Raw genomic sequence first — 27488 nt, 5'->3', positions numbered from 1 at the left:
CACCTTCCACCTGCCAGGGCTCTGGGAAAGCCTGCTTGAAATGCTGGGCACAGGCAGGGCCTCTCTGAGCTCACTCCCCCCTGCACAAAGGCTGGCCCTGCCCTCCTGGCCAGGCACTACCTGGAGCCCTGGGTGCCAGCAGGAGCTTGCTGCTGGTCTGGGAGACGCTCCTGCAGTGAAAGCAGCTCCTTCCCAGGGCTCCCCAGGTGCTAATTGCAGCCCTGCCTGCAGCCTGTGCCTCGTTGCGGCTCTAGGAGGAGCTCACTGGCCCTTCAATCAGAGCTGGTGGGCAGGCCCTCGTTACCACTAATTGGAGCCCGGGGTTCAAGCCCTGGGCTGAGCAGGACTCAATGGAGGCTGCCCCTGCCCCAGTGCAGCCCTGGTTGAAGACTCAAGGCTGCTCAGTGACTTCACCTGAACTCCTCGAGCCTCAATGAGGCATAGTCTGCAGCCAGGGCTGCAATTAGTGCCTGGGAAGGAGCTGCTTGGCCAGTGAGCTCCTCCCAGACCTAGAGCAAGGTCCTGTCTGCACCCAAAGCTCCAGGTAGTGCCTGGGCTGGGGGCAGGGGCAGCCTTTGTGCAGGGGGCAGTGAGCTCAAGGAGGCTGTGCCCGTGCCCAGGGGTCAAGCAAGCCGTCCCAGAGCCCTGGTAGGTGTGAGGCTTTGGGCTTGCCAGCCGTTCCCAAGCAGAGTGGTGGGGTTACACAGGATGGCAAGCACTTGCCTCTTGCCCAGGGTGGGGGAGCAGGACAGGTGCAGGAGGCTCATCTGGTAAAAGCCTGGCTCTGGGGATGATCTTTCTTACTGGTTTCTGGGAGTGAGATTACTGGGGTGGGGGTCTGTGGAGTCTCCAGGCAGGAGGGTTTGGAGTCAAAAGAAGGCAACCCCTGAGCTGGGCTAGACTGTGGCTATAGGATCTTGCAGCCCTGCAGGGGTGGCTAATGCTGTGACTGTGCAGAGGGGCTCCTGTTCCCTGGGTGCATAAATGTGTACCCCAGGACACAGCAGAGCCGGTTCCCCCTAGGCGGGCTCTAGTTGCCCTCAGCTGGGCTCAGGCTCTGGGGGTCTGCAAATTGGTGGCTTTGGCTTGTTGCTGTGCCTTTTTGCAGTGGGAGCTGCCTTGTTCCACACAGCAGCAGAAAAGAAGGGCCCTGCCTAGGTAGGGAGGTGAGGTGAGAAGAGGGGAGCACACTCATGCAGCGAAGGCCCACCAGAGCAGCCCACATGGCACGTGTAGAGGGGCTCCACATGCCCTGGGGAGGGGGTCAAAACAGTGGCGTGTGGCTCTGCCCCTGAGGCAAAGGTGGGGGGAGCTGGCTGCCCAGGGGCTCCCTTGTTGTGGGCACAGTGCAGGTGGTCAGGAGGGAGGGGCTGACAGAGGTGGCTGGCTAGAGGTCTCCAGCCAGGCTGGGGCTTGAACCCACAACCTTTGCCACCTAGGGTAGCACCCTTACCACCAGAGTACCAGGGAAGGCTGAGAGCTCCTGCTGCCGTGGGCCCCATGAAGCGCAGCGGCCAGGCCCCGCCATGGAAAGAGGAAGGCGCCTCCCTGCAAAACAGGGGAAGGCCAGGACCAGAACTTAGGACCCCAGTACCCACATTGAAAGGCCCAGCACCATGCACCACAGGGCCTAGCTGGCTCAAACCCTCACTTCTGGGCCCCTTGACTCTTTCCCTGTGGACACGCACTGGCCCCACTACAAGGGGAGTCCCGGGAAGGCCACAGCCACAGCCGACCTCTCAAGGCCCGTACTGTCAGGCAGGGTCTGTGGGTTTGACTCTGCACAGGGGCAGCATCCTCTGGCCCCGGCTTTCACTCTTGTTTTCCTCAGCGGTGCTTGCCCAGCCGCTGCGAGCCGAGGGCCATCATATTTGCTATGCCAGAGAGGACTTGTTCCAGCCACCCATGCTCGAGTCCAGAGAGGTGGGCCTGGAGGCCGGGAGGTCTGCCTTTGCCTTTGTTTGCGGCCATAGAGCTGGTAGGAAAAAGCAAAGCCGCACGGCCTGTCCCCCTGGGCTTCTCCACTGCAGGATCCCAGCTCCTGCGCAAGCCCAGCCAAGGGGGTGCAGAGAAGGGGGGCTCAGAGGCCTCCAGCCACACGGGAATCCGGACTCCCAGCCCGTGCTGTGCAGCACCGTGTCCTGTCCCGCCCCCGGCTCAGGCGCTGCCCGGCCCCGGGGCAGCAGGACGCGGCTGCGGGCAGGTGGAGGGCGGCAGGAGGTCCCGGCCCCGCGGGGTAGGCAGGCGGCTTCTCCCCGCACTCCTCCTGCCCGCCCGCACCTGCCCCTGGCCGGGCACCGGGCACAGCTCGCTCCGGAGCAGAGCGGGGGTAGCCAGGACGGCGGCGATGGCCTCGTGCCGGGGAGGGCAGGACAGGAGGGAGAGGCTCCTTTGCCAAACGCCTGGCTACGAGCAGCGCTTCTCACTGCCTCCATGGGGGAGATGACCCCGGGGTTGGCGCAGTGTCTAGGCAGGAGGGTTTGGAGTCAGGAGAAGGCAAACCCTGAGCTGGGCTATGGCATCACCCCAGATGCTTGCAAGAACCAAGGCAGGGCCTGTGGCTGCCTTGCACCAAGGTCCCTTTTGCCACAAGGTGAGAGGGAGCATCCTATCCTGTATGCTTGGGATGTGGCAGGTGGCTGCTCAGAGCTCTGCTGCCTGTTGTGATGAAGTCCCCACCCCATTAGCCCTCACCGCTGAGATCAATTAGAGGGCATAGGGAAGGGGAAGGTTTAATGAAGTTTAATTTGGTGCAAGGGGGTCAGCTCTCAGGGAGAACTCGAGGCTAAGGGGCATGAAGGAAACCCCGAGCTACAGGCCTCGCCTTCCAGCCCCACCAGTGCCCTTGCATGCAAGCTCTGCTGGCACAGGGCTGGCAGCACTGACTGGCACGGGAGCTGGGCCTTGTTCAGCTCCATGCCAGCTGAATGCTCCCAGGAGACAAGCCAAGCCCGACTTGGCTGGAGAACGTGAGTGCGCCTGGATACAGCCCAAGCTGAGACATGAGCTGCCTGATCCATGCAACGGGGCAGGAAGCTGCGCTGGGGCCCCTCCAATGCTGCTGACCCTTGTGGTTGCATTATCAGCATCTCCCGGGCTAATGAGACACGAGGCCCATGGGGCAGCCTCAGACTCGGGAGCCCCAGATGTATCCCTTGTGCCCCATTTCAGCAGAGCAATGTGCAGAGAAGCTCTTCCACATTCACAGCTCCTCAAACCTCAGATGAGCCCCGCGGGTGAAGTGCCCAGCTGCTGTCAGCTCCCAGCCATCGCTCTGCAGCTGGAGTGGGTTTTCCCCGCGGTGTCTGCTGTAGCCCGAGGATCTGAATTTCTCCGCTTGGGCATTTTTTTCCCCGCTCTTTGATGTCACATTTGGTCTCATCTGAGCTGGAAGAGCCCATGCCCCAGAGCTGCCTGCCTGCGTGCGGATGACAAATCAGCCACGAGCTTTTCCACGGGGGTCAGCAAAACCCTCCCTCGGTGCTTTCAGAGACAGCAGCAGGGCACTTGGAGAAGAGACGGGCAGCAGCTAGAGGTATGTGCTGCCAGGGTGGTTAACGTACAGGATTCCCCGTACACGGCGCCTGCATCCTAGCCCTGATGCTTGGTTTCCGCACACCCGGCTCTGCTAATGCACCTCGTTCCTGCCTTGTGTGCTTCGGAAAGACTTGGGTTGAGTCTACGCTGCAAAGTTTTGCTGCCGTCACAGCTTTGCAGGTCACGAAGAAAGTCACCCTGTCCCCGTCCTAGCCATGCTTTCAGAAGCCCCTGTGTCTTGCCACCCTGGCAAAGAGCCCTGGCATCCACACCTTGAACACTGTGCCCACTTCTGGCCCCCGCCTCAAAAAGGACATAGAAGACGGTCCAGAGAAGGGCAGCAAGGACGATCAGGGATATGGAGGGACTTCCATGTGAGGAGATACTGAAGACGCCAGGCCTGTTCAGGCTAGAAGAGATGCTTGAAGCGGGGGCATGAGAGAGGATTACAAAATACTAAACGGTGAAGAGAAAGCAAATAGAGACGGTAATATTTACTCTCTATCACCAGACAAGAACTGGGGGGGGGGGGGGGGGGGGGGGGTCATAAAAGACAGACTAACGCAAGGAACTTCTTTTTCACAAAGCGTGGGGCTCGTTGCCACCAGACACAGCGAAAGCTGATAGTTTAGCCGGTCACAAAGGGACTGGACATGTTCTTGGCAAAAAAGGGGCATTGATCACTATTGAGCATGGGAGCAAGGAGCACGGCCTCTGAATCAGAGCTCCCCGGACCTTAACAGCTGGAGGCTGCAAGGAGGAGAGCAGTCATGGGGCAAACCCTGGTCAGAACCAGTTCACTCATCCTTTCAGCAGCCGCTCTGCTGCCGTGCGACACTGGGCAAGACGGATCCATGACCTGACCCACTCAATGGCACATCTTATGTTCCTGTGGAGCACGGGTGAGCCCCAAACAGGGACACTGACCACAGCTCAGGTCCACTTAGCCACTATCTCCCGCTACCCATGAGCCGTGTGGCCCCGCCAGGCCCCATCGCTACGCAAGGTGGGAAAGACAAGTCAGATGCAAAACGTGCAAAAAAAAAACCTATTTTACTGACAAACAGCAAAGGACGGGCTCAGTTTCAGGCGGCTAAATCAATCACCAAAGATACAAACGTGGGATCGCAAGGGCTGGTCCGGCTGAAACGCATTCACTCGCTGACCCACGTGAAGTCACAGTGTGCTTTGTTTTTTTCTCCCGCCCTCAAACCCAAATTCACTGCAGCTTTCAGGCGGAGCTGCTCCACTCGTTCACCCTTCCTTCTCGTGCCGTACCAGCACAGCGCCAAGCCCGTCTTCCAGGAGACTACAAAATGCAGATGACAGTCTCATTTGCAAGTGTATTAAAAAAAAAAATAGCTGTTATTGCTTTTCAAATCATGAGAGAGACGAGTCTAGAAGCTGCATCTCCCTCCCTCTCTTCCGGTTTATACCAGGGTATGCTGTGCCTACTTCCTATTGCATGTGTGCAAAAATCGGTTTTGAGTGCATAAACCCGGGAGCACGGGGCTCCGGGCTGTGGGGAAATGGTTCTTCCAAGAGCTGTTGGAGGAGCCCCATCGAGTGCATTGGAAGCACCTTTTCATGCTGGAGAGAGAAAGCCCCCTGCCACCCCTCGCCCCATAGCAATCGGGAAGGGAAAGCAGCCCCCACCTTGCAGAATTGAGGCCTGTTGGGGTGATGCCTGCTCTCTGCTGCACCCACACCCCTGTGCTCAGCTCGACTCCGGGGACCGCATCCGCCGTCTTGTGCCAAATGCAACGTGGCCCAGAACGTGTTGAGAATGGGCCTGCGAGAGCAGTGGGTGCACACGCCGACACGCAGAGATAAACACACACGCGCACACACAGACGGCAACGGACACAGCTGGAACATGACTGCAAAGGGTCAGCAGCGTGCGAGAAGCTGGGGATTCATGGCACCACCTGCCCACCCTTGCACCACCGCCCTTTCCCCCGCACAGGTGGACACTACCGAAACGGCGCCTCGGCCCCGCATGCATTGCAGTCCTGGCATTTTCCAGTAGTGCAGCCAGGCCCTGGCTCATGGACTCTCAGCGCTGGGATAGCTGCAGCTCTGCTGGTACCACTTGTCTGCATTAGTCACTGCAGCCGTACAAGGGGGTTTTGCTGGTTTAACTTGCCTTGAGCCCCGTCTAACTAACTCCCTCCAGTGCTACGGGAGCTGTGAAGCTACAGCTCATTCTTTCGGGCTGTGCACAGGTGAGGAGCTTTCCCTTTCTAAAGGGGAGCAGGTCAGAGCCCCCAGCTCTGAGGAAACACTTGCACGGGACCAGCGTCCCCTTTGCAATAGTGTTTTCTCCAGTGCTGGAAAACTGATGCTAATCCTAGTTTTTCTTAGTACAGAACGAGTGCATCCCCCATCCCAGCATGAGCTAATGCAGGAGGGCTATTGTGGACAAGCTCCGCTGAGCTATTTCCTCCTGGAGCTGAGCCCCCAAGGGTTTGAATATGGTAAGAAAAAGTGAGTCCTTGCATGATCTGCAAAGAGCATCACCCCTTCCAGGGAAACACTGGATTTTCCTGCATACAACATGTACTTTTTCTCCAAAAAAACACCAGCTGCTGGCAATTTGAGTGCATATGATACACAGGGAAATATGGTAACAACTGTGTCTTCTAATTAGGCTTTGGTGCAGAGCAAAGGTGAAAGTAAAGGCTACACCCAGATCCACAACCTGCAGGCGCGGGTCCCTTGCTGCTGCTACCCACTTCCTTTCTCCACGGAAAGAGCTTTTCCTTCGTTCTGCCCTTCTAAAACAAGGTGTGCGTCTCATTCTGGGGTGTATTGTATGTGAGAAAATACAGTAAAAAAATCCTTCCCAAGAAACGATGCCTGGATGTTTTGCAGAGTAAGTAAGCCACCTTCCTCCGCACTGCTAAGGCCAGGGCAGCTGTGCTGGGCTCAGCAGTGATGGGGTGGGGGCGAGGGTCTCGCGTAGCAGGACCACCGGCACGGTAAGTACTGGGCAGATCAGCGTTGCTGTTGCTAACCCCACTATCCCGTGTTTGCATAATACCCGGCCACACTCAAGGATTTGCCACGGCTGCTCTGCAACGCACCCATCACCTGCACCTTTGGGACGGCCGCTGTGAGCCCAGCACCCACTTGAGTGACCCTAAGCAGGGGTAACTAGCAGCTGGAGCATGAGGCTGAGACCCAGGTCCTCAGTTCTGCCCCAGGGCAAGTTGCATCCCCTCTCTAGTGCTCTGCCCCTTCTTGCCTATTGAATCTGTGGGGCCTTTCTTCACAAAGGTACTTAGGTGCGAGAGCACCATCCCTTTCTGGCCCTGCCCTCTCCGATTCACTGGAGACAACCCCAGCAGCCATCGGAGCTAACAAGAGACCCTGGCTGGATAGGCAGGAATTGCTCCCAGCCAAGAAGGGATTAGGCTGTCAAACCCCCTGCCTGGCACAGCTCCACCTGGCATGAATTTGGCCCATTCGCTGCCATTTCTTCTGACCCGTGAGGTCATCAGAAACCAAATGTGATGTCAGCGGTGACAATGATGTCAGATGAGGAGGTAGAGGAGCTGATTGGGCAGGATGGATTCTGACCCAGGGGCAGGGGGCTTTTTAGCAGAGCTGGGAAGACAAGTTTGAACGGGGCAAGGGGCGGCCGGCTGGTTTGATGGGATTCCCCCTCCCGGTGGTGCCCACACGCGCCAGGCCATTTAAGGCAAGGCCACACTCCAAAACGCTTCGCTCCAGCCCCCGAGATCGCCCAGAGCCGGTTTCTAAGCTCCGTCTCGGCTCTAAAAATAGCCCCTCCTGCGGCTGCGGAAAAGTCTCCAACTGTCTAAGTCCACAGAAGGCGTCCTCAGCGCTCCTGGCCAGCAAACCTGCCACCTCGCGGCACGGCCCGCTCCCCTTCCCCGCTGGACTCATCATCCCTGCTCGCTCCCCCTGCCTAAAGCTAAAGCTTCCAGCGATTCAATTCGGATTTGTAGATTCAGCCTTTGAATCACCCGAATCCAAATCATGATCCGAAGCTTTGCACAGCCCTAATGCTCAGTGCTGCAGAAATTCCTCTTTTGGGGAGAAAAAAATCACCCCAGCCTTCCTGGGGTTTAACCATTCAAGCAGAGGACATACTTGTGAGCCCAGATCCTGACCTGTGTTACCCTGGGGTAGACTGGAGGCAGCTCCACGGATGTCTGCCCCCTACCATTGTAAAAGCAGCAGGAGACGGGGGTGGGCCCCAGCATAACTCCCCCCATCTTTTCCTGTTGCTCCCCTGTTCAGACACGTCCCAAGGGCACAAGTGATGCACAGCCCTCATTGCACAGGGGAGACGACTGCCCAGGCCCCGATCCAAGGTGCATTACAGGCAATGGGGCTGCTTCCATAGACTGCCGTGCATGTTGGATCTGACGGGCCACATCCCAGGGGCTCTGGCTCTGAAGGATTTGCACGTTACTCCCATCGCTCTGGATATTTGAAAGCATCAAGGCTAGGAGCAGAAAGGCCCTGAGCCCGACCCCGCAGCTGTGACGGCACCGGGGACCAGAGAAGCACACACCTTGCAAGACGACCTCTTCTCCTCCCTGAACGCCTCGCAGGGCTCAGACTCAGTCACCACCAGCCAAGGCCTCGTTCTTGTCCTTTGTCAGGTTCGTATTTAATGATGCACCCACTAGCAGCGATTTACAGAGCAAGGCAGAACCGCGCTGTGCATTCGGCCTGGCCTGGGCGTCACCGCTCTCTCTCGCTCGCTCGCTCGCTTCCCTGGAGGAGGTGCCGAAGAGACGGGATTTAAAGCCGCTCGAACAGACACATCACATCCCACCGGGTCTGCAAGCTGTCCCGGCTTCGCCAAACTCAGCCAACTGGAGCTTTGGCTGGTGTAAATCCGCAGAGCTCCACTGAGTCACCGCTGATTTGCACCAGCCGCAGGAACTAATGCACGAGGAGAAGCTGAAAACCCCTCAGTCTAACACGGCCAGGCACCTACGGAGGTAGCACGACCATCGGGCGCCCAAACGGCCAACGTCCCAGCAGACGGACACCAGCACAGACCTCAGCTACCATCAACCGGGGCTGGGGGGTGAGTGTGAAGGGAGGGGGCACACCATGGCAGGGACAAGGCTGGCTTCTTGCTTTTGATCTTAGATTGATCCCCAGGCAGAGGAGGTCGATTCAAAATAAGCCACAAAGGGACGAGAGCGGTTTCCTGGGTTTGGGGGTTTCCTGGTTCTTTCTGCCCAGAACCGCGGGGACGTACCAGGCTGCCGGACACAGACCCGCTGTATAAGCATTTGGGAACGCAGGAGAAACGGCAAAAGGGGCAGGGCTCACCGTACACCCCCCGGGCCAAACTCTACCCCCTCCTCCTCCCCGGCGAGGGCCGCTCGTGGCAAAACAGCCCCGCTGCAATCTAGTCTGGTCGTCTCAGACGGGTCCCCGATGCTCAGACCAGGCTCCCTGCAGGATACGTGCCCTCGGAGAGGAGATACTAGGAGGTCCCTTGTCTCAGGCAGGCCTGATAGGAGGTTAAGGCTGTATTCCCATAAACCGTTGCCGCGCCTAAGAGCGAGGCCCGAGGCAAGGCAGATGCCACGTCTCCCATGGGAAAGGTGCCATCAGCCGTTTCCAGCTCTTACAGCCCCTTGGGCTGTTTGGCTCTGGGGTTTAGCGTCTGCTCTGTCTGTCTGCACCTCCTCCCACAGCGGATCTCCAGTGCCGATCCCCCTGGAGCCTCCAGGTGCTGATCCCTACTTTGCCCCCGCGTGATCTCAGGCAAATTGCTCTGTGCCTCAATCTTCCCCTCTGTCAGAATGGGTACGACCTGTCCCGCCTCCCCACGGCAGGCTGGATCATTTCATGTGGGCAATGCAACGGGGCCAGATTGGGGGCCTGGTTTTCTCCACCCTCTTTACATCCGTGAATTCGAGTCTCCTCTCTGTCTCGCTCGAGCTCTCGCCCCCTCTCGAAAAAAAATAACAGGCAAAGGAAAAGGGACGCACCGCACCTTCGGACCGCGACAGCGAGCGCCACCCTGCAACGGGAAGTCATAGCCAAGGAAACAATACAGAGCCAGCACGTGGAAGGGAGCATTACCTCTCCGCTGCGAAACTACGTCTTCTGTTAGCGGTCGCCTCCGATCCCTAGCACAACCGGTTCCCAAAAAAGGTACATTGAGTATGCAGGACAACTTCCAACACTGGGGACGGGCTCTGGAAGTATAATGCAAATCTCTTCCCCCCCACCCCCCATTTTTTTTTTACATATATACAGAAGTCCGACAATAAAACGATGAACACAGTGCAAAGTCTTGGCTGCCTCGGATCCAGAACGGGCTTAGTTGTGCATTCTCCATCTGCCGCAACGACACACCGCATGGGCAAATCAAATGGCATCCTCCACCGGCTTCCGCGGAGGAGCGAACGTGCGGGTGTGCTCCTCCGAGAAGAGCAAAGTTCAACCTCTCCGCAGTCTCTGGAGGGCAGGGCGGTTCTCAGAGGTGTCTGGGGCTCGGGTGCCCGTTATGATACAGCTTCTGTTTGATGTGCACCATGTTGCCGGTGGCCTCCTCGTACTGCCTGTGGTGACGTTTCCTGAACTCCTTCAAGTTACAAAATTTCGGAATCCAAGACCAAGAATTGTCTGGAAAGAAAAGGAAAGAGCAGGGTTTAGCGGCTAACAGAGGCGTCTCGGGTTGCTTGGCACGTGCGGAGATTGCGGGTCGGCTACGTGCCCGCTGGGACAAATCCAGGACCTGCAGAAACCAGGGGAGGGAGTTTACTCCTGGGAGCCATGGGCCCCTCATTTGCAATCCTAGCACTGCAACCGGGGCCCCTACATCCCCTCGGAGAAGCAGACGTCGCCTTGAGCAGAGCGGAGGAGTCCAGCCCGTCAGGGAGCGCGGACGCAGCAGCGTGCCCGTGAGACATTCACCTGGGCTAACGACTGGCCTTTTGGCAATCTTGTCTCCTTTTCATGCAGGGGCTCAGTTTGCAGCGGGGCCCAGATGCCTCCAGGCATCTGGACCCAGGTAGACTCCCTAGCAGAGGTGTAGGGATGGGTTTAAGCCTCCTCGGAGGGCTCTGTGCAGGCCTGAGTTGAAGGCTGTTGGCCCAGCTGGCAGCTGCTGAACATTAAAGAGGCCTTGGCAAAGAGGGAGAAGTGATGCAGGGGCGCAGAGGCCGCAGCCCTGGGGGGCCACGTGAAAAGCAAGCACAGGAGTGAGGCGGACCCCACTGCAAGCCAGGCAACACATCGCACGTCCAGGCAGGGACCTGGACCCGACCCAAGCCACAGGCCCAGCAAACACCTCCGCTGCTGCCCTGCTCCTCTTGATCGGATGAGTCGCACCAGGGCCCGGCTCAGGGTCCCAGCTCTGCTGCCAAAGAGGACAACGGGCTGCAGCTCGGAAGGGGAACAACGAGGACAGGCTCAAGCCCAGGGTTGCACCCATGGCAGGCCTGCAGACTACCCGCTGGGCTGGCAAGGCCGGCTTTCCTTTCAGTCGGGGCATGCCGCTCTCACCCCTGCCCTTGCAGGGGGAGGTTTCAAAGGACAAGGCAAACGGCCCCTGGAGCTGCCTCGCCACAGCCCAGCGGTCGGTTTGCCCAGTGGACAGTGCAGATGAAGGACCAAACTTCCCCTTCTCCACCTGGTTTGTGCTGGAGAGCGACAGGCAATGGCTTCCCCTCTCTGTGGCCAGAGCTTGGCCCCGAGGCAGGAGGCAGCGATGTTGCCCACCCCTCTTTGGGCTGTCAGCTAGAGCCTCTTGCTTTGAAGCAGCCCTTGCCAGTCCCGTCTGGGGGCCCTTGACCAGTGGGCTGGAGAACCACCCCGAGCCCCAGCACTGGTAGGACAGCGAGTGACCACTCAGGGCTGCACTGGGTGTATGTCCCACCTGCGGGCCAAAGCCATTACCCAGGGAGCAAGACAAGACCCAGACACCAGCCCCCGGCCTTCACTGACGGTCAGCAGCAACCCAATTTAGAGGTAGCCCTAGGACGGCTTCTTCGGTGTCTGCCTTGCCCTTGTCTAAGCAGCCTGCTACTTGTCACAGAAGGATGCTAAGTTGCACGACACAACTTTCCTTGGCTCCAGCCACGTTGCGTATTGTCCCGGTTCTTTTTAGATCCAAATCCTCTCTTTCCAAACTGGGTGTAAGACCTTTAGCTGACAGGCCTCTAACTGCTTGGGTCCCCCCTCCTCCCTTTTCTGAATGCAGGCACTACATTTGCTAGGCTCTGGTTGTCAGACGCTATCTTCACGCCGATAGTTTCGGGCAGGATCCCCACTAAAGGAACTGCACGAGCCAGTTTGATGGGGAGAAGAAGAGACCCGGGTTCCCATCCCCACAACGTGACGAAATGGGACAGCTTCATGTTGGACTGCCCCATGGCAGGCCTGGGGCTGGTACCTTTGCCTCCAATGTGCTGAACCCCCTTTGCATCCTTCAGAGCAGAACCTGGCCCGGCCTCCTGCCAGGGGAAGACCTCACTCCACAGGTTAGCGTGGCTCTTGCCTAATGCTTGCATGACAGAGTCTTGCAAGGGGTGAGGGTCTTCCATGCAAGCGAATTCAAAGCCCCCCCTCTCAGGGGACTGCTCGAACTGGGGGACTAAGTGGCAATTAAAATTGTAAACAACCATTGGCCTCAAACCAGAAAATCTTCTGGTTCTTCCTGAACCTTGAGGAAAACCTTCCTCAAACCAGCCCCCAAAGCAGTTCTGGGCGTAGGGGCCGTTGCTGGTGGTCAGGAAGCCCCCGAAGAGCCGCTTGACTACAACTGCAACACGAATGCGGTGATACCCCTGGGAGGGAGCACAGTCTTGCGTGGTTAAGCCCTGACTGTAAAGTCTCATCTCACAAGGTGCAGCCTTCTGCATGATGTGGAAGTCAGACAGAGGGACAAGGGCCATGGCGGGTGGACTGAAACAGTAATAGTCTCATAGCTGTTCGGGGCTGGAAGGGACCTTACAGATTATCGGGTCCAGCCCCCTGCACTTGGGCAGGAAAGACCACCAGGATCAGATGACCCCAGCAAGGTGAACGTCAAGGCTTTCACTGATAGGCAAGGGGGAAGCTAGCTGCGGGCATCCCTGTTAGCTTATGACAGGATGGTTAAACAGATAAAGAGGTACGTTTTTTCTGGACAGCGATGGGTTTGTGCCTACCCCGGCACCTTTCCCCTGTCAGCGGGACTGACCGATCAACTACCGATAAATAAAAGCCTCCCGAACCAGCAAGTTAGAGCCAGGCTCCTGCTCGCTAATCCTGTCCCCCTAAGTCATCCACTTCCTTGTGCCCAGAAGCTCAGTTTCTAGCAGAGCGGGGGGCCCAGCCTGTCACCTGGAGGTTCGGGGCCTCGCCGCGGAGGTGGGAGATGCGGACGTGAAGGTCCCCGAGGCAGACGACCCCAGGCTGTGCATATTCTGGGTAGGTTATCTAATGGCTAGATTGCTAGATATGCATGGCGAGGACTGCATTCCCCACCAGCCGTGTGAAGAGAAAAGGGGGCGACCCTGGCGAGTTCTTCAAATGAAAGGACACAGACACCTGCTGCCCGCAGAGGGCTGGGGCTGCGGACCCCAAGGAAATGGAGGTGCTGCTCTCCGGCCATAACCTGGGCCAAGACTTAAGTCACATCCAGCGCTCACTATTCCCGGCCAGCTAGCTCCGCACAGTTGTAGGAAGGTCCCCGGCCAGCCTGCTGGCAGCCTCCTATCCCCATACCCCGTACGGCGCCCTGCAGGGTGCTGGATTCGGGCTCTTAGGCGTTCATCCCTTAGTCTCTCTCTGTTCTTCCCTTTTGCCACCTGGGAAACACAGCCCCAGTGATAACTACTCCCTGGGCTGGTCACGAGAGGGTCCATTAAGAGGCTACAAGTCTGCACACAGCAGAGCCGCTGGGCTGCTTTCATTTCCAGCCCCCGTCACCTACAGACTTCAAGGCCATACGGTCATTTCCCTCCAGCACCTGGGCCGTTGGCGACAGAGCCCATGTCCTACAGTGGTTTATAGCCCTCTGCACCAAAGCCACCTCTTTACCCCCAGGCAGAGTCCCTGTGCTGGCTTCTCAATCCAGATGCCAGCAATGAAAAGCAGCCTGTGCACCTGTCCTGCCCTGAAAGACCAGCTGCCTCCCCAACCCCTTGAGGAGGGGAATTACAGGAGGCTGCAAGCACGGAGAGAGGGCTGTGATGTCCACGCTCGTGAGTGTGCTGCTCTGGGATTTACCCTGGAGAGAGAGCCCAAGCATCCTACCGAGGGCCTGGGTCTCCTGCATGTCCCCCACCAGCCCTACAGCTTGTCCATCCATTTTGCTTCACAGCGTTGACGCAAAGAGGAAGTTTGGACTAAACAGCAGGGGAAAGTCCCGTTTTCTGAACTCTCATTCAAGAGAACCTGAAAACGTCTCATTCTGGATGTTGAAACCCTCTGGGTCTTTTTCTTCTTTTTTTGGGTGCAAATGAAAAGCCTTCAGTTTGCTTCGAAAGTACTGTTGTACAGAAGAGGAATCCCCTGGCCTGCCCAGCCCTGCGTGCGAGGCTCTGCCGCGGAGGGGGCAGCAGGCTCGGGCCAGGCAAAGACAGGTAGGTCAGGTCTGCCACCAGGTAGGAAGTGGGTCCTGCCCTGAGCCCAGCGACATGGGTATGAATCTGGAGTCCTTCCACCGGAGTCACTTCAGATTTCTCTCCTGAGTTAGCAAGACGGGGCCCAGGGCTGGAAGCGGAGTTGTTCCATACCTTGCTCTGTCAAACGGACTTAATACTATCTGCCTCCTTTCTTCCCCATGTGACATGATCCTGCCTCGTGTGCTGGGAGCCCCGGATGGGAGGGCACCGAGAGGAGGCTCATGAATCAAGAGGCCCATGCGGGTGGGGGCGCCCCTGCCGCTTCCCACCCCTCCATCTGCTTCCCCGTGCGCCTCCACGGAAAGTATCAGCCCCGGGAACCGCTTCTCCATGCTGCACATCCATCTGCTCTGAGAGCAGATTTCCTGGGTCCCTGGGGCTAATTACCACTCCTTCTGCTTTCTTTGCATCTCAGCAGTATGTTGAGAGTGGGGAGGTCAGGGCACCATTGAGCTACATGGTAAAGCAGGCCCCTCAAGTCTGCCAGCTACAGGACTCTGGGCATCACCTGAGCAAACTACCTCCAGCCAGCATGACTGGGATAGGAGGGCGCCCTTCTGCCTGCTCCAGACGGGCTTGACCCATCGAGACTTAGACTGAAGGGCTGTGGGGGGCTTCACCCTGCCCAGAGCCAAGAAGGCTTCTCTGGCAGAGGCAGGGGTCTGAGCCTGGACAGTGACCAACTCAGCAGAGCCAAGGGACCGCAAGGAGGCCATAAAAGCTACCGGTGACATCTCCTCCCCACTCCTGTTCAACCCCCCCGCACCCAGGAGTTGCTCTCTATTGACACTTGCAGAGCAAATGAGATGGTTTTGGGTGCAACGGGGCCGGGGGTTCAGCCTGCATCCACCCCGATGCAAAGCAGACCCCTGCAGCTTCGCAGCAGTCTCCTCCCTCGCTGGCGCCACCAGCCCCAGGAAAAGCAGAGGGTGCAGGGGAGAGGCGATCTGACCGTCCACCTGGGAGCAGCGTGGCATGGTCCAATGGTTAGCAGCACTCCCATGTCCCCGGCGAGGGCCCTAGGACAACCAAAGGAGAAGCTTCCCCGGCTGCTGTGTCGTGTGCAGGGAGACGTCCTGGCCTGACGGAACATCCCCACAGCAGGGCCGAAGGGGTATTTCCCCAGGGCACAAAATGAATACAAGCTCAGAGCAGTGTGCCCCCGGGGGCCTGTGATGGGAGCTGCTCTTCTGTCCCAGGATTTTCAAGGGACCTGCTCTGACGGACATCAGCGACCCTTTGGACCCTGAGCACAGCCCAACATCCCCAAATTCCCTCGGCTTGAGAGTACTTTCAGGCCCCTCCCAGTCCAGGGGTACACGCGTGCACATTTTCTGAAAGTGCACGCATTCAAATGCACACGTTCGGTGCCTTGCACGCGCTCGCACACAACCCGCCAACAGCGCTCGGGCACAATGCATCAGCTGCCAGGCGGAGGCACTCGCACCTCTGCCCAGGAGACGGGCTGCCTTGGTATTGCGTGGCCTGCCCTCCCCAGCCCCAGCCCCAGCCCCAGCACAGCCACCCTCTCTGCAGACTTGAGGGGCAAACCCCCGTTCGCCCGCGAGACTGGCCCAGCGGGAGCTCCCCCAACTGCACAGCACAGACTCCAGGGATGTCCTGCTAGAGGGGAAGGGACTGATCTTTCCCACCTGAGCCCTACTTTACCCCTCCGCACATTTCCATCTCCGGCCTGGCAGGAATATACGGTGTAAGTCACCGCCCTGGCGGCTCCCCAAGCCCCTTGAAAGGTTGCAAAATATTCAGACACAGAAAGAAAAAACAAAGGCACAAAGAAAAAAGAACAGCTAGAACCAGTCTGTTCTTGCCTTTGGGTTGCTCGATACCGCCTGTGCGGACCGTTTCTAGGGGGCTTTGGTTAGGGAGTGAGCGCACTTCGCTTTCTATGCCTCAGCCAGATGCGTCACCGAGGAGCTCGCTCGGCTCTCCAGGGCCGTGACACTCCTGCTTTCGCTCGCTCGCTCGTTTTCTCTGCTCCTGCCCCAGCCCAGGCCTGTTTCCACCGTGACTCCCGACATGCCAGCCTGCCGTGCAAGGGTAGCTTCGATCTCAGAGGACTCCCCCTCCCCACCACAACCACCACTAAACATTTGCTGCCTCTTCCAAAGCAGAAGGCTAAGCACCCTCGAGAGAGTCCTCATTCAGAAACGGACCGCTCCAGCAGGCTGCTGGGGATATGGAAAGACTAATGAGAAATTAATGCACTTTTGATGGAAGTTTTTGGAAAGAGGGAATGAGCCTGAATAAGCAGAGGGGTTTTTTTTAATAGGTTTCCAAATAACTCTCTCTCTTTTTTAACCCAAGTTGTGATTGAATAGACGTTATAAACCGGGTTGCAGAGAGAGTGCAACTTGCAGAGACGCTGATTATACAACGGGATTTCAAGTCACCCATTATTTCCAATCAGTTTTCTCTCTCTTATTTTTCCTCCTAGTCGCGACAGCAGGGAAAGACGGTGGTGGGAGAGCATGGGTTGCGAGGGCAGAGAAACAACAAGGTGTCTTCCCTTGCTGCTAGGGGAAGGCCAATGGACTAGCTGGGCCGGGGGCTTGACGGGTATGTGGAGCCCTGAGTTCCTATGACGGACACTCTCTGCTAGCAGTGGTGCCCATCTTACCCTGTCCCACCTCGTTCATCCCACTGCCAGCAAGCGCTCCCCGGATTACATGTGCAACCTTGCAGACAACCAACACGGCAAGCGTCCACGCAGCCCGCCACGACGCATCCCAAAGTCCACACAGCCTGACCGATTCACAGAGTTGCACCGGTTTAGGGCTGGAAGGGACCTAGCGAGATCATCGGGGTGTGTTCGTGTGCATGCCTATTTCCATCTGATCTCACGGCCCTTGATTTATAGAGCATCTTCCCACTGCAAGGCTCTACCTCGCTGTGAACAGAAGCATTAAAGACTTGCCCATCGGTCAGACCTTCAGCTCACACATGGACACAGGCAAACACTATGGTTTTCCATGACTGTCACATACATTTCATTTTCCAGCAAACACCCCCGGTTGCACGTTAATTCTGGTTTGCTGCAAATGCCCCTCCTTGAAAAAGGGGGACTTTCAGGTAACCATTTAAAGGTACGCCAGCAGAGAGATTGGGACTCCAGCAAAGCAATACATACTCTCTGGAAAGTGTCTTTAAACCAACATACTTCCTACAACCCCAGTCAACAATTAAAACACCCTCGGATGAGCAAGAGGGCTCCAGCATTGCTGGGGGGAGGGGGTTGCGGCACCGGGAAGGCACTTACCATACCGTCGGCTGGTTCTCCAGGCTCGCACGGCGTAATGGAGAACCCCGTCCATCCACACCAGAAACCAGCTTATACAAAAGCCCAGCAAAAGTCCCAGCATCAGATCAATCTCCTGTTTGGTTACATTATCGGTGACAAAGTAATTCTCCGAGGAGTCCACCACCGACTGGTCTCCGTCGTACGGAATAACATAATGGACGTGATGCCTGTGGGGAGGACAAACAAGGAGACACAGTCAGCGGGGGCAAAGCAGAAAACATTCGTTGTCCAGCAGCCTGGATCTGCTCTGCCGGGATTGGGGCATACACTTTGTCTCTGGAGAGCTACCAGCTCTAGCAGAAAAATAAATGCTTTTCTGGTCTTTATTTTTAACATCAGGGATGCCCAGGAATCAGGGCTTAGCCTGGGTTAAGTCACATCGCCGCTCCCTGCCCAGTTTTCCCATCTGTAAAGTGGAAATAACAGTGCTCTCTCCCACAAAGGCAGGCTGAGGAGAGAGCTGCCAGTGCAGGAAGAGGGAAAGTATTAGAAGAGGCCAAATTTGCAACAAGTTCAGCTTTATTTCTGTCAAAGGAGACGCACCTGCTTAAGCCGGTGATTGTTTTGGCCCAGTCTGCACTAACATTAGCATAGTTTGTTCACGTACTACTGGAATCACCAACACAACAGCACCCGTGCAGCGATACGAGGCTGATGGGAGCGATACAAAACCAGAGGAGATGCAGCGGTGCCAGCTCTAATGATTTCATTGCACATCTCATGACTTGGGTTGTTTCTCTTAGAGCCCAGCTCCTCGACCTTGGCATACGGGAACAAAGTACCTTAGTAGCTAGAGGAGCTGCAGGAAAGAGCTGGGAAATGCGGTCTGGGAGGACTCGAAACTGGAATTCACAGAGGAAGAAAAACCCAGGAATTTCTTGCTATTGCAGTCGCTCGGGATTTCGGATCCAACCACCCCATTTTTTGGAGGCTGCTTTGGGGTTCTGCACATGCTTTGGACTGGTCTCCGCGCAAGTCTTCACACTTTAATTATCCCGATGCGGTTCGAGCAGCACAACCCCTTGGCTGGACACAGAGCAGCGCGGAAAGCCTAGCTCCTTTGTGTCTGGAAAGGGGAAGGCGTGATACCGGCAGAAGGCAGCTTGGCTTCACCTTCTAGGAGTAAAGCAGGGCCAAGCACACCACGGGCTGCCCTGCTGTGACCCCAGAGGCAGAACAACCCCCTGCTCCCAGCTGGACACAGGGCAGCACTGGGACAGCCCCGGCCTTGAGGCTGGAAGCACGGCACGGCATGGGTTGTGTGATAACAAGCCTGGGAAAGTGTCTAGCACCAGAAAGTGCAAAGATCTGCTCCCAACATAGTCTTAAGCTGAAAAGAAACCAAGGAGGATGAGGAGCACCCATACCCTCTGGCAAGGACCTGTCCCCGGGAAACCTCCCTGCTCCCTGGGAGAGAAGCGGACACGTCAGCGTGGTGACTCCTGCTTTGTGCTGCCTCCCATCCCTCCCTGCAGTGTCCTGGGACTGAGGCATCCTCTCCAGGAGCAATGCAGGAAAGGGCATGTTGCATGGATCAAGTAGCTGGCGGGTAACGGGGATGGGCAGCTGGGCTGTGAGGAAGTGACCGTTAGACCCTGCACGAGTGAAGCAGGTGGGAAAGCCACAGAGACGTTCCCCCCTAGTCCGGACAGCGAGACACGCTCCTCGCCAGCTCAATGTCAGAGCAGCCGGCCCTACCGACACTCCCGGTCCAAGCCGGCACGCTCCAGCTCCCTCCACAATACCCCGTCGCTTTGCAGGCACCAGGAGCTCACAACTGCATTATCAGTGCTTGGCGTGCCTTGCTCCAGGATCCCGAATCCCTCTGCTGACACGGAGCCAAGCAGCTCTCTCGCCTGACCCTGTGAGCTAGATGCAAGGGCTGCTTCGCTCACCTCCGAGATGCAGCCACCTCTGGGGTGGGGGAGGCTGCACTTGTTCAGAGAGCAGACCACAGCCATACCCTCCTGCTGCCCAGAGGCTGGCACTGCCGTGGCCCCCCACAAAAGCTTGGCAGACATCGGGGGACCCTCTTGGAGCAGGCAGGGTGCATGCAGCTGGCATCCCTAACAGCTCCAACTCGTCAGAGAGAGAGAAGGAGAGAGTCCAAAGGGTGAACTCGTGGAAGGAGCCTCCAGGATGCTTTAACGCCCAGAAGCTGGCAGGGACGGCGCGATGGGGATACGGGGCTACAGCAGGGAAAGCAGACCAGCTGAGGGGGGCTGGGATACAGCGAGACAAGGCAGGGTGAGAGCGTCTGAGACAGGATGCCGTGAAGCTCCCCGGTGCAGCCAGGCCCCTGGAGCCCGCGCTCAGCTGGGCTCCCGCTTGCTGGGGGACCGGGGCTGCCGTGGCATGTGCTGTCACTGCTGCTCCACAACCAGGGAGCCCGCGCAGGCCAATCAGCGGCGGGGACGAGCGCTGGTAACCACCACGTGCCTGTCAGCATCCTCCAGCCTGCATCAGGCCACTGCAGAAGCCGAGTCACTGCAGCGCGGAGCCCCAGCCAGGGCTCCCCGCGCAGGGGGGCTGGGGCACAGCCGGCTCCCTCCCCTCCCCTCCCCGCCCCCCTCCGTCACCCAGGCCTCCATCCCATATTCACGGGGGAAAAAAAAAAAAAATCATTCGCTGGAGGCCTCTGAATATGCATGAGGTGCAGGATTCTGAATAATCACGCCTGAGAAACGTCCAAATATTTACACAAACAAACCGCGGCTCAAAGGAACCTACTGAAAACAGCCCTAATCTCAGCAGCGACTTAATGCGGGCCACCTGCGGGAGAGGCGCCAACCTGCCAGCCGCGCCGAGGGACCCCGGGCCTGGCGAAGCGGGGCGCGAGGCATGGGGCTGGCCTGCTGCCCACTCCCCGGTGCCGCGAGATCAGGAGGCCGAGCCTGGCAGCACCCCAAGGTGACCTCGCAGGGTCCCTGTGCAAAGCCAGGGGGTGGGGGGCTGCTCCCGAGTGACGGCACTGCCCGGTTGGCCCCAGAGTCGAAGCGGCACGAGGCGGCTCTGACCCTGCAGCGCGGCCGGCTGCTTTATCGTCAGTACGGGGAAAGCTCCAGGGGCTTCAGAGCTCATTTCCTGTCAGCTTCAGGAACAGCCCGTGGGGGAGAACGAGGTGCCAGGAGTCAAAGCAGACTGCAGCTCTCCACACACAACACATCGTGTGGCTGAAATGCAGCCACTTCTGGGGTGGAGGCTGGCAGAAGTTGCCTCTGTCTGCACCAGACGTTCAGGAGGCGCTCTGCTCCTAAGGACAGGGCCTGGAGATTTCTGACGGTCACCCCGAGCCCTGGCTCTGAAGGTGTCATGCTGCTGGGAAAGCATCCCACAGAGGCACCACTATGCGCAGGATCATTGGGGAGCCTCCAGACATCTCTGCACAGCGCAGGGTAGAAATACACTGGGGTGTGTGGATGCTGTCACCCCACACCAGGTGACAAGGCCACTTCCAGCTCCACTGATGACGCATTTCACCCACAAAGACCCCCCAAGGCCTCACCACCACACACACACCAGAGCTGTTTCATACACCACTGAAATGCAGCCACCTCTGGGGTGGAACGCAGCAGCTGTTTACCAGCACACAGACCCAGGTGCAAGGCAGGGTTAGCTATCCATCGCACGAGGTGCTGAGCCAATGGAAAGCACAGGAGTGATTTTAGGGATGCTTTGAGCAGGGGTTAATAGGGAGGGAGTCCGAGTTGCAGGGGGGAGACGAGACCTCAGGCTGAGGTTTAGTGGGAGAGACAAGCCGTCCATTAGCAAAGCATGCCGTGAAAACCCTGCTGCAGCATTGACTCAGCACCGAGGGGCACATCCCGAGCCTCCGGCACTAGACATCTAGATCCATGCTGCTAACGCCCCGGAGGGTCCTGAACACCTGCCGTTAGGAGAAGAACCGCACGGCCCTGCCTGCAGCGCTCCCTGGCCCCTGCTCCGGTCAGGAAAGGGGCTAGATGCAGGAAAGGGGCCCATCATATGTCAAGAAAGGCAACTTCTGTCTGCCAACTCCCCCCACGCCAGGGTCCAGAGAAGCCCCCGACGCTCTCCATCCCGCCCGAGTCCTGGGGGCCTTTGCCGGAGTTATTTGCCAGACACTGATACATGAGCTCAGCGAGCTATTAATAGAGCACAAAGACCCGGGGTCTCCGCCGGATGCAAAGGGAATTTTAAACCGAGTGTGGGCTCCACGGCTCCGGGGTTTCCACCGACCAAGGGAGCTTTTCACCTCCAGGGCTAAATGAGGCCTGGCCACCGCAAGCCGTTACCATCTGCTGGCTCTGAAATTAGCCCAAGAACGTCACCTCTAGGCCAGCGCTGAGCCCTACAGAGGGATGGGTGGGCAGAGCGATGCCCCCTTTCCCTGTGCCGGGGCTGCACCCCGGCCAGCCTCTGCATGCACCTGGGGGGAGCTGGGCAGGCAGGAAGCCCCAGCCTTGCCCTGATGTGACCTCCATGCCTCCAGCTCCTTGGCTGGGGTGGACGGTTTACGACTTGCTGTGCCAGCTCTGAGAGGCCTCCAACCTCAGGGCATGGCCCAGGGGCATGCTGCAGAGGTGTTGCCAGCATCGATCAGCCACAGCACAACCACGCAGCCCTCCCTGCGCCGAGGCGAGGTGCCAAGCCATGCACAGGAGCCCACGACTGACTGGGCCATGGAGCCAGGTGGGCTAGGGGCAGGGGTTGGGCAAGCGTGAAGGTGCCAGGCAGGGCCCGGAGCCAGCATCCAAGGGTCAAGCAAGGAGAAATAAGGGAGGCTGTGCAGGGATGAGCTCATGGCACACAGAGGAGCTCCAGCATACCCCAACCTCCGGAAGGACCCCCCCCTTGGCATCTCCCAGCTGTCCCCGCAGAGCCAGTGTCTCTGCCACCATGGGAGAGGCTCCCAGATGCTGACTGCAGGTGCAGCAAACCTGCAGCCGCCAATCGTCTCACTTACATAAGGGCCCTGGGGACATATTAGTGCTCTCTCGGGCCCCTTCCTGGCACTCGGAGCCAACCAGCGCATCATAGCGGGCTGGGAGAGGCTGCTCGGGAGCCAGAGCTAAGGATCTTGCCTCTGACCCGCTGTTTGCTGGGCTGCTGAATGTGCCCTGTTCCCGGGCACTGCAGGGGGATGCCCATCGCTCCCCATCCTCCTGCCTGATGCATCCCATGCCAAGGGTTATCGTGGCACGCCAGTGAGGCTGGCAGGCCCATGCCAGGCCATGCATCACAGGTACGACCAGCTCAGCACCCCTCAGACGAGGCTGGCCAGGGGAAGGGGGTGTCCCAGCTTGTGCTGCTACAGCAAGCCATCACCAGCGCTCCTCCAGGGAATCAGTCTGCCCGTTACCCTGCTCCCCACGACCTCTGCTTCTGGCTGCCACCTGCCGTACAGCACTGGCGCACAGACAGCGGCAGACCATTTGGGTCTGGGGTGTAGGAAACCCAGGGTTGGGTCGCCGGATGCAAAGGTTTGGATCCTGGCTGGAGGCTCTTGCTCTTCTGCTGCAAGTCAAGCTAGGGCTCAGGAAGGACTTTTCCCCTTGGTCACACTAGCAGGGCCCTCAGGTGCCACCCATGGCACAGCGGACGCCGCCTTAGCATTTCAGGGCAGCTAAGGTTTTATCCTGGGGAATGACTCGGGGCAGGTGTACCCTGCAGACTGGAATGGGTCTAGCCTGGACAAGGGCCTGGCAGCTCTGTGTCCTCAGGTGGAAAGCAGGTGAAAGGAAACCCTGCCCGCAGCCCCGGGGAGCGAAACACCCTCAAGGAACATGTCAGCTCCCTGCCAGCAGCGAGGGGGACGAAAGGCTGGACACCCTGAAGACGCCGGCACTTATTTTGGCACAGGCGTGTCCTGGGAAAATAGAAGCTGTGGGCTGTGAGGCGCTTTGGAAACAAATCCCAGGTGCAGGGCCCCAGTGCCATGCTTGGCTCTGCCAGGCCCACGTCCCAGTCGGATCAGCATCCTCACCCCTCATTTCATGCCAGTGGAAATGGCCACGCTCGCCCTGTGTGTACGAAAGGGGTGACCAGATGCTCTGTCAGATCTGGGGTCCCTTGTTGCTTGATGCGGCCCATGCACAGAGCTAGACGGTAGTCCCCGTGCATGCCACCCCGACTCAGACAGGGCACAGAAAGGAAGGTGCACGAGCCCCTGCTCTGCAAACAGAAGCTCCCCCAGGGAGTAAGTGGCAAAGCTGGGAGCAGCGCCCCATCTCCCAACCCACCTCCAGCTCCTAAATCCCCAAGATACAACGTGGGGCCGTGCGTAGGGTATGGGGAGACCCGCACCCTCAGGGCACAGGCATGCCGGAGGGGGTGCAGCCGGAGGGTGCTGGGGCTCCTGACTGCCGCTAGATGGTGCTGCTCCTGAACCATTGCCTGGCATCACCCACTGGCCAGCTGCCCGGCGCCTGGGATCGCTATCGCTGTTGCACTGCCCGGGCTGAAGGTTAGTCGTGACACCCAGCACACGGGAAAGGCCACAGCTAGCAAGATGCATCTCATCCGGGGCTGTTGTGCTCACCCTTTGGAGCCTTCCTAGCCCCCATCTGCAGAAGTAGGTCAGGGACACTCCCAGGCCATGGAGGAGGAGGTGTTGCAGCACCCAGGACCCAGGAATCCTGCACCCAGCTCCCTGACGGATGAGCCTTTCCCTGGGGCTCTTCAGCTGCCTGGAATTTGATTTCCTACCTGGCTACTGCAGCAAGCCTGAGGACACCTGATGCTGGGCTGGGCTGGGCTGGCTCTCCTGGGGACCGGGCCTCAGGGACATCTGCAGCTCAACTGAGCTGCACCAGGCACCGTACGGGCAGTGCAGCCCTGCTCCAGTGTCTCCAGGCAGCGCTGGGCTTTGGCATGAGCACTGGGGCATTCCAGCTCCAGCCCTTCCCCGGTCAGCCCTGCCGCCCAGGTCTTTGTTTCCACACTGCCCATGTCTCGCTAGCTCCTGCCTAAGCTAAATGTTTCTCAGCCCTTTCTGACTGCTCTCTAGAGACGAAAAATATGCACCAGTGCCAGGCTGTACGCACACCGACACCAAACAGAGCCACCGCTCTGCCCTGCCACCTGGCCCTTGGAGCACTGCCAATGCCCATCCTGACCCACAGCCCCTCCAGCTTTCCAAGCCACATATCCACGAGGGCTGCTGGTGAGACCAAGTGCGATGGCAGGCTGATGTACCGGGCACAGCTAGGACTCCCGAGCTGCCACCCCAGGGACACTCTGAACGCCTTCACCAGGCCAAGCCACAGATCTGAGAAGCCAGGACACAGGCCATCTATTCTGCTCTCACCGTACCAAGTGCTCTGAACAAGGCAGCAGGTCCACGTGAGGCTCTTCCCATGGGATTCTGGCTGGCTTTCCTGGAGGCCTGGCCAGACCCCTTCAAGAGCCCAGGCTTGCTGCCAGGGCAGGGGGCCACGCTCCCAGTTCTGGCACGTAGGTGGGCACACAGCCGACAGCACTGGCACAGGGGATGCCACGCTCCCTGTCGCCCAGCCATGCCACTTCCTCCTTCTCTACAGAGAACCAAGGACAAAGCAGGATCCTCTTCCTTGGCCTCTCCACTGAGGGCAAGTCCTGGCCAGGCTGGAGGGATGCCCGCCAGCTACCGTCAGGTCGGAGCTGCCCTGCTCTCCTCCCACACGGCACACCATGGAGTGAAGGGATGCTGTGAGCTCCCAGCCTGGGAGCCAGGAGAGCTGGGCTGAGTCCCAGTCTGGCAGGCGACCAAGGCCACAGCTCTGCCACAGACTAACACAACTCTGCCAGGAGTAGGAAGGAGCCAACAGAGCTGCGATGGCAGCAGCCTCTACGGCAGAGATTACACCAGCCACAGGATGCTTGCACTGATCTGGACAGGTGGGAGCCCTGTGTTGGTCCAAAGCCCAGCTGTGTCAGGCAGACTGTGCCCAGTGCTGCTGGCAGAGCGTATTGGTGCTCTGACACTAGTACAGGTGCCAGCATAACCACAATCCAGGCTGCCTGGCCCTCCCTGACCTGCCTTCTTCAACCATGGCGGAGGGGGACGAAGGCAGAGGCTCTGTGCTTGTGCGACCTCCCGCACAGTGGGACCCTGATCTCCTGGCTGTACCAACGCACCCCTCACTGGGCAGTGGGTCAGGACTGAGCACGGTGCAGAGGGCAGCAGGGACATCTGTGTCCCACCTCCTTCCCCAGCATCACAGAGAGAGAGGGAGACCACCCCCCATCCTACCGCTGGGAAACTGAGGTGCACATGGAAAGGGGCTTGCCCAAGGTCACTTAGCAGGTCAGTGGCAAAGTTGGGAATAGAGCCCAAGGCTCCCACCCCCAACTTGTGCACACAAGTGCCTGCCCCATGCCAGCCCCTCTGTGGAGCAGCCCCAGCTGCTAGGGCAGTGTGTGTCCTGCATTGACCACATCTGGACAGCACCGATACCCTTCGGTGCCTCTCCTTTCTGTGATGTTACCCAGCTCCTGAGAGGCTGCCAGGGGACTTGCTGCTGGCCAAGAAGGTTCAGAGGCGGGCAGTCCAGGAGGGGCATGCTACTTTCTTCCAGCCCAGCCACCTCCAGGGTCCTTCCTGGCCAATACCTCCAAGCAGCAGTTTGCTGTCAGGGCTGACGTCCCGTTTGGGATGGATGTGTGGCTGGAGCACTCAGGCAGGACAGGTGGCTCCTGCACACACAGTTCCTGCCACCCCACCTGCCCAGTGGGACGCTTCTGGCCCTCTGGTTTGCAGCAGGGAGTAGTAGTAGGGGAAGCCCTGCCCTGCCCTGCCCTGCACAGCTGGGTCCCAAGAGATACCGCAGCTCCACAAGGAAACCCAGCTAGGGCCGTTCGGAGAGGTTTCATTGCCCTAATCACCCACAGCTCACTCCTGGGCCGCCAGTTTTAATGGCAACGGACAGACTGTTATCTTAGTGCCAGTCTGGAGAGCCAAGGGTCACCTTGCCCAGGAGGATCCCACTGCAGGATGCAGAGATGTCAGCTCCCACCGTCTCACAGCGTGAGCCTGGAACGAAGGGGAAGCAGCAGGGATGCCTGGACACCTGGGGTTAATTGCTGCCTCTCTTGCAATCAAGGAGCACCTGGGCTTCTACACCGTCTGCCTCCCCAGCTGGGCATGGGCTGACAACAGGCCTCAGCCCCGTGGTGTCCCATGCTGAAGGCACAAGCAGTGGGTCCCTCCCACCCCTGGACCTTCCTCGCTGCTCCCTTGTTCCCAGGCTTTCACCTAAGGGGCAGTGCAGTCCCCGGACCATTTGCCCTGGCCTCAGAGACCCGGTTCGAGAACCAGCATAGCACCGCTGGGTGAATGGCAGCCCCTGGAAGGGGACAAGAGTACCTTTGCTCCCAGTGGAACTGTCCCCTTGCAGGGGAGCAAAACCTAACAGAAAACACTCCTTGGCACAGCCCGCCCTGTCACCTGCCATCTCTGGCACTGCAGACAGCTCCAGGCAGCTCCCAGCTACTGAGCTTCTTCCACACGACTTTCAGGCCTTGCTTGTGCTGGGGGCTGCGGCTGCCAGCGGTGACCAGTCGCAGGCGTAGCTTCTCTGGTGCCAAACACAGCCCCCGTCTGCAGCCTGCCCCAAAGTGACACCCCCCCACCATGTCCCCTTCTGGCTAGGGGGCTCTCTGGGCACAGCAGGGAGCCGCCAGCACAGGACTCCATCAGGAGCTGGTGCTGAGACCTACAGGACAGCATGTGCACTTAGCTTTTCAGCATGCAGGGGAACAGCTGGCATGGCCCAGTCCCTGCCACACCGGTCACCTCTGCCACAGCTCGGTATCACCAACGGGTGCCAAGGTCATCATGGCCTCTCTGCCACCGCTCGCCATATGGCTCCCTGAACTCTGCCACAGCTGCTGCCCCAGCCCTGAGCCCAGCAAAGCCTAACAGGTGCCCAGTGGATGCTGAAATGTTTTGGGCTACTAGCTTGGATGCAGAGACGGGTTCCAGTAACCACCCAAGGTCATGGGCTAGGACAGGGACAGCTCTGGGAGGGGACACGGGGGTCTGTGCTCATGTA

The 27488-nt window shown here is 58.7% G+C and overlaps 1 protein-coding gene across 2 annotated transcripts in view; it reads right to left on the bottom strand.

Moving 5' to 3' along the window:
* Positions 1 to 4571: 4571 nt before the first annotated feature.
* The window catches only part of TMEM240 (transmembrane protein 240), a 29182-nt gene continuing 6265 nt past the window's right edge, over positions 4572 to 27488 (bottom strand). For both annotated transcript variants that reach the window (XM_019476949.2, XM_059716255.1), the window contains exons 3-4: positions 17434 to 17642; positions 4572 to 10167 (exon numbers count right to left, since the gene is read on the bottom strand). In XM_019476949.2, coding sequence (XP_019332494.1) covers positions 10019 to 10167; positions 17434 to 17642 — 358 coding nt within the window. In that variant the 3' untranslated portion in view covers positions 4572 to 10018. The remainder of the gene's footprint in view (positions 10168 to 17433; positions 17643 to 27488) is intronic.

The sequence above is a fragment of the Alligator mississippiensis genome, chromosome 13, assembly GCF_030867095.1.
Source record: "Alligator mississippiensis isolate rAllMis1 chromosome 13, rAllMis1, whole genome shotgun sequence".
Lineage (NCBI taxonomy): Eukaryota > Metazoa > Chordata > Crocodylia > Alligatoridae > Alligator > Alligator mississippiensis.
Note: the sequence above shows the minus strand (reverse complement) of the source record. Positions and strands in the feature narration are given on the sequence as shown.